General features: G+C 39.9%; 1 protein-coding gene across 1 annotated transcript; it reads left to right on the plus strand.

Annotated features, from left to right (window-relative positions):
* The first annotated feature begins 3,658 nt into the window (after positions 1-3,658).
* On the plus strand, positions 3,659-11,036 carry copb1 (COPI coat complex subunit beta 1). The gene is made up of 21 exons (XM_035652336.1): positions 3,659-3,749; positions 4,172-4,401; positions 4,732-4,901; positions 4,995-5,109; positions 5,217-5,309; positions 5,421-5,558; positions 5,705-5,824; positions 6,361-6,468; positions 6,583-6,729; positions 6,821-6,966; positions 7,273-7,369; positions 7,478-7,638; positions 7,761-7,881; positions 7,989-8,216; positions 8,590-8,769; positions 9,224-9,368; positions 9,501-9,620; positions 9,741-9,886; positions 10,005-10,094; positions 10,397-10,552; positions 10,836-11,036. Exons 1-21 carry the CDS (start codon positions 3,659-3,661, stop codon positions 10,893-10,895), a joined length of 2,862 nt encoding a protein of 953 aa, XP_035508229.1. The 3' UTR covers positions 10,896-11,036.
* The last annotated feature ends 2,220 nt before the right edge of the window (positions 11,037-13,256 follow it).

Raw genomic sequence — 13,256 nt, forward strand, 5'->3', positions numbered from 1 at the left:
ATCTGCACGCTTTTCTTCCAGTTTCCCTCACTCTTAAATGCATATCTTACATTTACTCCTGGCACCTCTGCTCTGCTTTACTCCTCTATTCTTCACTTCTTCTCAACATATTTTCATTTCATTTTCTCTTTTCTTCTCTTCCTCTTGACCTGCTTTCTTCACAAGTGTTTGACATCTCATTTCCTATTACCGCTTTCACTCTTCTCCCCGCTTTCATGGTAAACCTGATATAATAAAGTAAAAACCAGGTTTACCATGAAAAAACACTTTCAGTTTAGGAATCTAAGTATTCAGAAAAACTAAATATTCCAGTGATATTTATGCTGTTTGCATAGGGGCCTGTGGGTTGTTGCATTGCTGTATATTGGTAAGTAAAGAGTGGGAGATGATGACTGAATGAACGATTTTAATATTCACTTTAAGACAAAGGTTTATTTAAGATCAATGCATCCACTGTGCCACTAATGATCTGTACTATTTTGTTGAAGCATAAAAGTCACGTAATTTTAGTTCAGTATAGTCCTGTGTGGAGGGTTTTGCGTCATATTATAAATATGTGTTTGTGTTTGTGATGCAGGGGCCAAGTCTGTCTGTAGCTGAGAGGCCTGATTGAAGTGGAAGTTGTACCTTAGAAAATGTTGGACACTACAACAAAACACAACTACTTAATACCAATACTAAACTGCTATTTTGTCTCTTTATTAAAATGTTTACAACCAATACATGCTGCAATGATCCCTCTTCATAATTCATCACAAATAATCTTCATTTTCTATATGAAAGGGAAGTGAAGTCACGTGTTGTTTAGTGCTGGAGCAGATTCAGGGTCACAGAGACATTGGAAACATGGCGATTGAGCTTCTTAAATTCACGCGAACATTTGTGTCCTACAACATTTAAAGTCCCACATATACCAATAACACATATTCCTCACGTCTGTTATTGAATGCAGAGCGATATTCGGGCTCACCCGTCATTGTCGCCTGGTGTTTGAACCTTCCGGCGCACCGTAGCAGTGATGTGGCTCAGAAAGTGATCTTCCACGTCACTAGGAAGTAGGGGAGAGCCGCAGAGACAGCTCGCCAAAGGGAATCTTTACAGATGTAAATATCCAACACTGGGTATCGAAGGCCACCTCGGAGGGTAATAGTCGTGCAGTGTGGTAGGTAATGTACCTTCCTTTGAACCAACGCGACTGATGTGTTTCTTTCCTGAGCCGTGGCAGCTGAAGACAGCGAGCTAACGTTACCGTCCTCCATTTCATTGCGAGCCTGGACAGGAGCTAAGCTGGCGTTAGCTTACGTTTCGCTAGTTAGCAGTTTCTCACATGTACGAACTTTACTAATCTAACCGAATTGAATAGTCGACCAACTACCTGATGTTTGCGTTGTGTTTGGGGTTTTATTGAGGTTTTTGCTGCACAGCTGTTACAACTAACGCTGCGTTGACGCCATTAACGCTGGAACAGTAAGTTAAGTTAGCTTCATCGATAACGCTGCGTGTCCCTCTTTCTTCACTGTCTTCATCAGTCCAAACCTAACGAAGCAACTTAAGCTGCTTTTTGCTGTCACAATGACAGCTTGTGCCTGTGTTGATGTAAAGGTAGCAGTCTGGTTTACAGCCAAAAGCAGCAGAAAACGTCAGGATGTCGGAACCTCTGTAAACGTGAGCTCTTGGTATTGAGTTGTCTCCACAAAGACAGTTCAGCAGTAATCGAGCTCCTCTTTTTGTTACAACTAGAGTCGTGACACACTATACTGTTTTTTTGTCAAATAAAGTGGCTATGTAATCTACTTCTGCTAATTTCAGATGTAAGTCTGTTTTTCTGTTACAAAATCCCTGTAATTATCTTTTTGCACATACCTGTCAGTATTGTCTGGGCTTACAGGTGATCTGCCAACCAGCTTGTATTTTCAGTTCATTGCTGTTGTGGTGGTCACTGCTACCGAGATAATGGCCAGTTTCCAGACAACATTTCCACACGGAATTGGTGTTAACACCTTAAATTTAGACAAACAAGTGTTCAGAATATCAGATACAAGCAATGTGCTCTGTATTACGTAAAGGGCCTTATGAGGATAGGGTGTAAGTTTGTTTAAAACAATAGTCAGGAGCCCATTGAAACAGGTTCTTCATCCTGTTAATACTGGCCATTACGAGGACCCTTTTCTATCGTGCTTCCAATGTCAGTGATGGTGGACAGACAGATGGTTCACAGTCTTAATTTAGTGCATAAATAGTAGTATGAGTTAGGCAAATCAAGTAAGTATCTTCAGTATTCTCAGTTACAGACTTTTTAGTACAAAATTCCCTCTGTATGTTATTATTCCTCTGTCGCAGCTTAACATGGAAGTACTATCTGGGGAGACCTCCTGGAAGATGCCCACTTGATTTGCCAAAGTCAGACTGCTGAAGTCTTATATTTACTTCACATAAACTTATATAGATATATTTTTGTACAGATTGTGAACTGTGGATTTTGTCCTACATTACTTCCACTGGAAGCATGTTATCAATCGAATCGAGTTTGAATCTTTAAATGGCCAGTATCTACAGGAGAAATTATTACAGCAAACAAAACTTGTATTAATGTATACATAGCTACCTTATTATGGGTTTAAGAAAGACTTGGACATTTGTGAACTTATCCTCTGAGTTAAGGACCTTTTTAAACTAGTAATTCAAGTTAAGTTTCATGTTCAGATGCTGCTGTTTCATGGCAAAAGTTAAACTGTTGACACCAACAATACCTACTGCTGAGTTGTAGTCATGAATATCTTTTCTGAAGCACTAACATTTACACTTTTCTTTAAAGAAAGAGCTACTCTATATGGCGCCGTCAGCTTTACTTTAAATATACTATACTATATACTATGTTGTGAGCAAAAGCCAGAATTTGTCACATTGTACTATATTTGGTTTCTCAGATTGTTTTTTATGTGCTTACACAAGACCTCAACTCACAACAAATACCTCTTCACTTTAAGTAGTCCCTTTGTAGGCAGCAAGTTTATAATGGCTCGCAACATTTTGTAAGGCAGACAATCACCCAGGACCGTCGCAGGTGTATGACACAGCGAACACTAACAGATAAATATTATAAACAAACACATTTACAACTTCTTAGAGTTTCCACTTTATCTGATATACATTTCTTCTAAGGCACTGTGGACAGATCTGGAAGGACCTTTGTGCTGTGAGGCAACAGTGATTAACAATGGGCAAATGTGCTGCAGACTTTGCAGTTTAATTCCAGTAAACGGGAACTGGTTATATTTGGTAAATCATGCTTTGTAGATTCAGTTAGCTATAGTTTTAAGAGTTTCCCAGTAATAGTAAGCCGGATGATAAAATGCTCTTAATAAGAGTTGTCCGGCCTCGTTTGCCATGCCTTCTTCGGCTGCTGCAGAGGAAATGAAATACAACACCGCAGGGCTATATTGGGTTTTATGCACATGATGCTGGTTTATCTTGTTTATGTCGATGTGAATGTCTTTGTAGTTATATCCCACATTTTCTGCACTTGTATTTATATGTCTGTGTAAGTGTTTTTTGTCGAGCATGTACTGAATCTTCAGTTTTTGTCTCATTCTCATAGGTATTACAGTGAGCGTCATTCATTGGGATTCTTCTAGACGGACACAAGCCCAGCAGCAGAATGACGGCTGCAGAGAACGTTTGTTACACTCTGATCAATGTTACATCTGATTCAGAGCCTCCTTCTGAAGTCAGCCTAAAAGCTGATCTAGGTAACTAATCTTGATGTTAACTTGCAATAATATAGTGAAGGTGATTGGGATTTAATTTATGGTGCTCAGATCATTAAAAAATAATTCAAGAATGTCTTTGGTTACTCTTGATTATCCACCCACCTCACAATTTTCGTTGGGATTATTTCTTCAATATAAAGTAGGTCCAATGGAAACCTTTAACAGTGAGCTCTGTGGGTTATCCAGAAAAGCTGTAACCTATGTTTGTTTTACTTGACAAATGACTAAAGTGATAATTGCTAATCAAAATATAAATCACCTCATATTCTCAGTGAAAAAAACCACAATATTCAACAATTTCTTTCTGAAAAGTTTTAGGTGAAGAGCCATAAAAATCTTTGAGCCCATGCTGATCACACTCACAGTAATAATAATTTTAAAAAAATATATTTTTTCTACAGAAAAGGGGGAGATCAAGGCAAAGACTGAAGCCCTGAAGAAAGTCATCATCATGATCCTGAATGGCGAGAAGTTGCCAGGACTGCTGATGACCATAATCCGCTTTGTGCTGCCACTTCAAGACCACACTATCAAAAAGCTACTGCTGGTTTTCTGGGAGATTGTTCCCAAAACAACCCCAGATGGCAAGCTGCTTCAGGAGATGATCCTGGTCTGCGACGCCTACAGAAAGGTGAGCTAACCGACACACTCATGGTTGTGATAAATTGTGATAATTTATGGATTGTTTATGTATATTCAATTATTCATAGGACATGATAAGATGCACACACATCTAAGACTATGGCTGAACACCAGTTTGGCTTGTTTGACTGCTGAATCAACATCATATCCAGAAAACCTCCACTCATTTCTGGTCCAAAGGCTGAATTTTGTACTTATTTATCTTCAATGTAATAAGTCTAACTATTGTATTGGCTAGAAAATATGTTGGGTTTTTGGCTTTTTTTTTTTTTTTACACCTTTCGACAGTCCTCATGTGAAATCTTTCTTTGAATTTCAGGACCTGCAGCATCCCAACGAGTTCATCCGTGGCTCCACTCTGCGCTTCCTGTGCAAGCTGAAGGAGTCTGAGTTGCTTGAGCCTCTGATGCCAGCGATCCGGGCCTGCCTGGAGCACCGTCACAGTTACGTGCGCCGCAATGCTGTCCTGGCCATTTACACCATCTACAGGTACAAACTGTTCAGTCGCCCTTCCATGCATACATATTTAGTTCTTTATTCATTAGTGAACAATAAGCAACTGATGGTGTTCGTTTGTTTTAGGAACTTCGAAAATCTCATCCCAGATGCTCCAGAGCTGATCCATGATTTTCTTGTCAATGAGAAAGACGCCAGCTGTAAGAGAAATGCTTTCATGATGCTGATTCATGCAGATCAGGTACGCAGCATATTGTCCTTTTTCTTATTGTTTCTTCTGTAGCCACTAGACCAACAGCATCTATCTTAAAGGCCTAACTAACCATCGTGTAATTCACCATCTTCCAGGACCGAGCTCTGGATTACCTCAGCACATGTATTGACCAAGTTCACACTTTCGGCGACATCCTCCAGCTGGTCATTGTGGAGCTGATTTACAAAGTGAGTCAAGGCCTTAGTTTGTCTACTTTAAGCTTTATAGCACAGCAGCCTACTACCAGAAGATCTGCTTTAATGCCTGAGCTTTTGCTGTTTTTGTTCTTTGTGTATTAGGTTTGCCATGCTAACCCCTCTGAGCGTGCCCGGTTTATCCGTTGCATCTACAACCTGCTGCAGTCCTCCAGTCCAGCTGTTAAGTATGAGGCTGCTGGCACTCTTGTAACTCTTTCCAGTGCCCCCACAGCCATTAAGGTACATCACCAAGTTTTTACAATGATCTCGTGTATGTCTCATACAATTTATACGATACTAATATTGTACTACACTTGACCCAGCAGCAGTTATGTCTTTGGTGTAGTTACAGTCTCTTATGTATTGTGTCTTTTGTTGGACTCCAGGCTGCTGCCCAGTGCTACATTGATTTGATTATCAAGGAGAGCGACAACAACGTTAAGCTGATTGTTCTTGATCGTCTGATTGAACTGAAGGAGCATCCTACTCACGAGAGAGTACTCCAGGTAAGCTGAATTGCGGCTGTGGTTAGTTTTTTGCAGCACTTTAATAAAATGTAGTGTCTTGTTAAAGGAACAGTTTGTGGGATTTAGTGGCATCTAGTGGGGAAGTTGCAGATGGCAATCAGCTGAAACTGCTTGCATTAACCAAGTGTGTTGAAGAAACTATGGTGGCACAGCCTATGAAAGAGGACCGGCTTCATCTGTAGATAAAACAGCTTATTGTAAGCAAACCGAAACCCATTCCTATTTTCAGGTCATTATACACTAATGAAAACATATTAAATAGTATTTCTGCCAATAGTGGCTCCAGAATGTTACATACAGGACCGCTTTCTACTATTCTAAACAACTTTTATTTATGATTATTATTTCATATGAGACCATGACAAAATGTTTAAGAAGCTATACAAAATCGAGTTTTATTTTGTACAGTTTAATGAGACAAAAGCAACGGAAAAAGGAAAAATATCAGAATATGGGAAATGTAGTTTTAATATCAGCTGTGTTAAGACATATTTTGGCTGCTTTTTTTTATCCAGGACCTTGTGATGGACATCCTGCGTGTTCTCAGCACTCCTGACCTGGAAGTCCGAAAGAAGACTTTGCAGCTGGCACTGGACCTTGTTTCATCTCGCAATGTAGAAGAGGTCAGTGGCAGGCACAGCATATCCATGTTTATGTTGTTGTTTTCATATCCACGCATGGACACGGAGGAAAAAGGGAATATACTGCAAATATAGTGACATGTATTTGTTCTCCAGTTGGTGATTGTTTTGAAGAAAGAGGTGATCAAGACGAACAACGTAACAGAACATGAAGATACTGATAAGTACAGGCAGCTGTTGGTACGCACTCTCCACTCTTGCAGTGTGCGCTTCCCTGACATGGCCGCAAATGTCATACCTGTGGTGAGTTTTCTATTTTTTTATCAAAAAGAAGATGCTCTTAAAATGTGTTGTACTTCATAGACTTTTTTTAATGTGCTGATATGATTTACAGCTGATGGAATTCCTAAGTGACACTAATGAGGCAGCAGCTGCTGATGTGTTGGAGTTTGTACGAGAGGCCATTCAGAGATTTGACAACTTGAGACCCCTCGTCATCGAGAAGATGCTGGAAGTCTTCCATGCCATCAAAACTGTCAAGTAAGGCTTTTTTAGCACATTGAGGGGAAAAATAATGCAATGTCTTGGGTTTGTCTCTTGCCTAGCGGTTATAAAAAGCTGGTCAAATTTGGGTCAGCCTGTTTGATTGAGATAAACATGGAAACTAGACGATGGAAAATTTACAAAGTCTAAGTCTTAGTCTTAGCAGCGGATTACATGAAGAATGAATGGTCTGATTTTAATAGGCTTTACTGAGTTTTGTCATCAGGGCTGGAAAGTACATCAACACAGGAGTATGTAGCACAGTGAATTTAAATGACCTTTGTCACCTTTGTCATATTTCAGGATCTACAGGGGAGCGTTGTGGATCCTGGGAGAATATTGCAGCACCAAAGAGGACATCCAGAGTGTGATGACAGAAGTACGCAGGTCCTTGGGAGAGGTATGTCGTCCGTTATTTTCGGAATTTAGTGTAACACAAGCTTACCTGAAAGTCCCAACTTAATTTAAACTGTCGCAAATATCTGACATCTGTCTCTTGCTTGCACAGATCCCGATTGTAGAAAATGAGATAAAGAAAGAGACGGGAGAGGTGAAAGCAGAGGACGAAGTGAGTGCAGCTCCAGCCCAGAAGCTGGTGACAGAGATGGGCACCTATGTGACACAGAGTGCCCTCAGCTCCTCCAGGCCTTCAAAGAAAGAAGAGGATAGGTAAGAAATTGTAGATTGTTGGGGGATATCGTTATTTACCTGTAATATTCCAATGATTGTATGGAGTTTGGTAATCCTACCACCCTGCTCACTCCCAATAAACTCTCATTTTGTTGTTCCAGACCTCCACTCAGAGGCTTCCTGATGGATGGAGACTTCTATGTAGCAGCTTCCCTGGCCACAACACTGACCAAAGTGGCCTTGCGCTATGTTGCTATTGTTCAAGACAAAAAGAAACAAAATGTAAGTTGTCCTCTCGTCAGATTCCTGAAAGGCAACACCCTCGTAAAAAAAATCATCAAACCAACTGCCTGTCCCTTTAATCCCTGCTGTCTTGCTGTCCATCCCAGTCCTTTGTTGCAGAGTCCATGCTGATCATGGTCACTGTGCTGCACCTGGGCAAGTCCTCACTGCCCAAGAAGCCAATTACAGACGATGATGTGGACCGCATCTCGCTGTGCCTCAAGGTCCTGTCAGAGTGCTCACCACTTATGAATGACATTTTCAACAAGGAGTGCCGCAAATCCCTGTCACATATGCTGACTGTCAGACTGGAGGAAGAGAAGCTGTCACAGAAGGTAATGAGCGTTGACTCAGAGGGCCGAACTCAATACTCCCGACAATAGGGGAACAGCTGAAGCATCATCACAAGAAGAGGAAGCAAACAAATGTTTGGTGTTAGATACCCAGTTCTCATTTATTAACATTGCTAATGCACATTTATGTCTGTAGAACATGTGATGACTGTTTATAACCCAAGTAAGTTTTGATTGAAGAATTTATGACCTTATGCAACATTAATAAATAAGGGACCTGGTTTCTCTTGACAGGAACACTGTCACTGCAGTTTTTGTGTTCATTCTGCCCAACAGCCACTCTTGGCTCTGAGTGTTACTTGATTTGATTGAATTTCTTTGTAAAATAACCATATGTTTCCTATTTTGACCACAGAAAGAATCAGAGAAGCGTAATGTAACAGTGCAGGCAGACGACCCAATCTCCTTCATGCAGCTGACAGCCAAAAACGAGATGACTTCGAAGGAAGACCAGTTCCAGCTCAGTCTGCTGGCTGCTATGGGAAACACTCAGAGGAAAGAGGCGGCTGATCCCCTGGCTTCAAAACTCAACAAGGTAAACCACAAGTCCTGCACAAATCTTACCATACAAGAGAAATGGAAATTACTATGAGAGAAACAATGCTATGGGAATTTTCTGCTATAAATATTACTTCTGCTTTGAGATTAAATGGATTTTTAATTATTTTTATTTTTATTTTTATATAAAATGTACCCATTCAGTGTTGCAATTATAATTCATAAATATTTTAAGACCTTAGTGTGACATTACCCTCAGAGGATGAAGTTTGTTTTGTTGTACAGTGGGAAAGTAGTTTGCTATTTAGCTGTGGAATTTGACCTATTTAGTGTTATTTAGTTTCGTTTCATTTCTATTTGGCTTCAGGGAATAATTGTGTTTTCATACAAGGACACACAGCCACAAGTCATGCTTTTCTTTTTCATCCTGCAGCTCTGCTGCTCTGTATTTAGTTGTATAACTGAATGCTATTCATTTTTGTCCAATGTAGGTGACCCAGCTGACAGGCTTCTCAGACCCAGTGTATGCTGAAGCTTATGTTCACGTCAACCAGTATGACATTGTGTTGGACGTGCTGGTCGTCAACCAAACCAGCGATACTCTCCAGAATTGCACCCTTGAACTGGCCACTTTAGGTGAGTTTATTTTCCACCACTGGACAAACTGTGTACCAGTTCTCTTCTCTAGTAATGCCGATTCTAGCCAGTCACAGCTGTGTTGCTACCTTGAACTATGTACACATTTCACTAACTCTATCCATCCTACAGGTGATCTCAAGTTGGTTGAGAAGCCTTCGCCTCTAACCTTGGCCCCTCACGATTTTGCAAACATCAAGGCCAATGTCAAGGTGGCGTCTACTGAGAATGGCATTATATTTGGCAACATTGGTAAGAGAATAATTTTGTGTCCACTTAACATCAAAATTCAACTCATGTTGTGTTTGTATTGCTCTTTATAAGCAGAGCGTGTTTTCTCATTTGTGGGGATGTTTGATTCTCTCTTCCCAGTCTACGATGTGTCGGGGGCTGCTAGCGACAGAAATTGCGTCGTCCTCAGTGACATCCACATTGACATCATGGACTACATCCAGCCAGCTTCCTGCACCGATGCAGAATTCAGACAGATGTGGGCTGAGTTTGAGTGGGAAAACAAAGTACGTTTGTTGTTTGTGTTTTCTCAACTTGCTTTTATAAGGGAACATATCAACAAATCCATAAGAATGTTTTTGAAAATGTAAAAACACATTGAAGATGGTCCTTTCTCTGTTGTAGGTGACCGTGAACACCAACATCACCGATCTGAATGATTATCTCCAGCATATCCTCAAGTCCACCAACATGAAGTGTCTGACTCCTGAGAAGGTTGGTGTGAGACGCTACAAACAGCAGAGCAAAAACCGTAATTGGGGGTTTAAAGCTGGCAGCACTCAAAGATAAATTAAATATGCAGTTAAAACTTCTGGTGCTGGTGCATGTTGGGAAGAATAAGTGGCTTTTGTAGTAGTCCCTACTACTTTTTTTTTTTTTTCCCCTCATAGTTATATGTATGTAACCTAGCACACGTCATGCCCAAGCCAATCATATTAGATGAAGTGTGTTCACACTGTGTTGCACCTGTTGTTGCAATATTCTCAACTTTTTTTCCTCCTCGTCTTACAAACTAGGCACTGTCTGGCTTCTGCGGATTCATGGCTGCCAACCTTTACGCTCGTTCTATCTTTGGAGAAGATGCCCTGGCTAATGTCAGCATCGAGAAGCCCATCCACCTGGGTCCTGACGCACCTGTCAACGGACACATACGCATTAGAGCCAAAAGTCAGGTGGGTAACAGCAGCTGCAACATGAACCCTAATACATCTGAGAAAGTAAAGATTTTTGTTGGATTTATTTGCGATAAAGAAGTGCAATGAATTCATCTTTTTGGAAGGATAACAGTTAAATACCATTTTATTGAAAGAATGTGAAGAAAAAGATGAAGAAAAGTGAATATATGAAGTAACATACATACTGTACCTATCTCACTAAAACTTAATGCTCCAGCATGTAACATGTCTGTTAATATTCAAGTCAGTTACAATAAGTCTTCTCTCCTTTATTTCACAGGGGATGGCCTTGAGCCTCGGTGACAAGATCAACCTCTCCCAAAAAAAGACAAATGTCTGAGACTGATCCATCTGACTTTGTAAAAGTCACCTGCTGTTCTCTCGCATCGCCATTCATATTACAACCTTCTCATCACAGCAAATTAAGAACTCTATATGTGGTCAGTTGCTTCTGTGCTTTTTTTTTTTTTTTTACATCACCTCTGTCTAAAAACTACATCTCAGTTCATGTTCTTTCCCTGTCCTCTTTAATTTTCAATAAACATATGTATTAAAATGAGAAAACGTGTATCATGTTGTATTCATTGAGTCATACTCCTCTTTAATTTTGGACACAGTTTTATATGTATATTTAATTCATTACAATTCACATGATTTGATTTTTGAAATAAATACAATAATGTGGACAACTGTCAATTTGTCAATATAACTGATTTCTCTCCTTTCCTGACTATATTGTGACGTTTAGATCAAAATCTACAGTAGCTTTGGACATGGGCTTGTTAATACTGGTTATTAATTTGTAGTATTTTGTACCTAACTTCCTGTTAATGTTTTCTAATTGATTCATGAATAGTGAGATGATATTTTTATGAAATGACTAACTTCAATTACTCCTTTTTAAGACATCTAATGAGACAATTTTGACACTTTTATTAAGGGAGATAGAGGTGAGGTAAATAAGAGGCTGTTTCTGCCCACTCTATATATAGAAATAAGATATTGAATCTACCACTCATCATTAAATAACAGTTTGGATGAATACTGTGAACAGCCGCTATTTGAGTGCTTTCTTCTGGCAAGTTATACAGTCCATGTGGCAGTATATGTTTTGTAAGTGATTTCAAGGGGGGAGGTGATTTTACTGGTTCCCAAAGGTGGTTGTGTCCTAAAGTAAAGGAACTCCTGCCTGGAGCTCCTGCTGTGTCCGGCTTCATAGCTCCTGGCTCTAATTAGAATTCCTTAGATGCTTCGTGTGATATTGTGCACAGTGTGAAACTGATTGGATTTTGTTCTGTCAGTACCCCCCAAGACTGACAATGACATCATGAAGACTACATATCCCAGGCAGGGACATTATTTCTTTTATATATCGCAGTGATTTCAAAGGTGCTCTCAAAGCCATCTGCAAGTTTTATTGTCACTGTGATAATGAGATGGAGATGGATTAGTGTTGGCACACACCTACATATTCCACTTTCCCTCCTGTTTATAATTTATGAGTAAAGGGACATTTCTGGGAATATGCCAGATTAAAGGGTCACAGCCTCTGGTCATACATTTACAATATCTGTGAAATCTGTCTCTCCAGGGGGTTAGATAGAGGCTGAGAGGTGGCTTTAAGGTCAGAGCTTCAACTGTGAAAATAAACAGTTGGCTATTTGGCAGCGCTGTTACAGCCAGGCTGCTGTGTAACAGTGTATGTCCTCATTGGGTTTAGATGTTGCCCATAATCGTTATAATGACAGCTAAACTCCATAACCTAAATATCTGAGCTTTTGCACCTCGTCTTTGTGTAATGACCTTCTCTTTTGGTAAGCTTTCATGCAGGCAGTCTCCTCACCAAGGGATCACTCTTACATTCTTTATTTCCTCATATTTTATAGGGATCTGTATTTATAGTGGCTTTATTATATTTTGCATCAAGGCCAGTGTCAAAGCGACTTCTGCTTTTCATCCTCTGAGGTATCCGTGTAATATTGTATTCCTCCTGACGCTGTAAGGTTTTTGTAGACGCCTGTCCTGACACTAGGTGGCGCCACAGGTGTCGAAGCAGACGGTGTGGTGGCATTTTGCATAGTTTAATCCTGTAGTGAGATTTGTCATAACATGACATATAATTGACATGTTGACACAATACATGCGATGCTTGAACACACTAAAGGAGGGGCTGTCATTGCAGATAAACTGGCTTCAGACTGGCAATGAGGAATAACAAAAGCAGCATTCATCCATGTAGTGTATAATTATAAGATATGCTGTGCAGTGATATTTTATTAACCTTTTTATCAGATTGTTTTGCCTATTTTGTTGCCTATTTTTACTGCTTAATGATATGTTGTTGTTGTACAATCCCTGGCCCTTACTGGGGAGTAGCCAATGTAAAAAAAGATTTTTGAAATGCGAGATGTTTTTAAAATGTGTTGCATCAATTTGTGCTCTTTCCACTGCAGACACTTGGAAACAGTGTGGTATAATAAATCAGGAACAATGAAGCAGCGGGTTGTAGACATCTCCATCCTCAGAAAGTGTCTGTTAAAGTATAATGAGAAAATTCTACTAGACAAAGACGAGAAAAGGCAAATATCCATATCCGTATCTGCCAAATGCTCATAGAAATGAAGATATAGAATAGAATAATTCCAATATTGGGCATTTTATTTTTATTTGGTTTGTATGTGTGTATAAGAGAGAGAGAGAG

This window comes from Morone saxatilis, unplaced genomic scaffold, assembly GCF_004916995.1.
Source record: "Morone saxatilis isolate NCDOM2014 unplaced genomic scaffold, NCSU_SB_2.0 Contig11, whole genome shotgun sequence".
Lineage (NCBI taxonomy): Eukaryota > Metazoa > Chordata > Actinopteri > Moronidae > Morone > Morone saxatilis.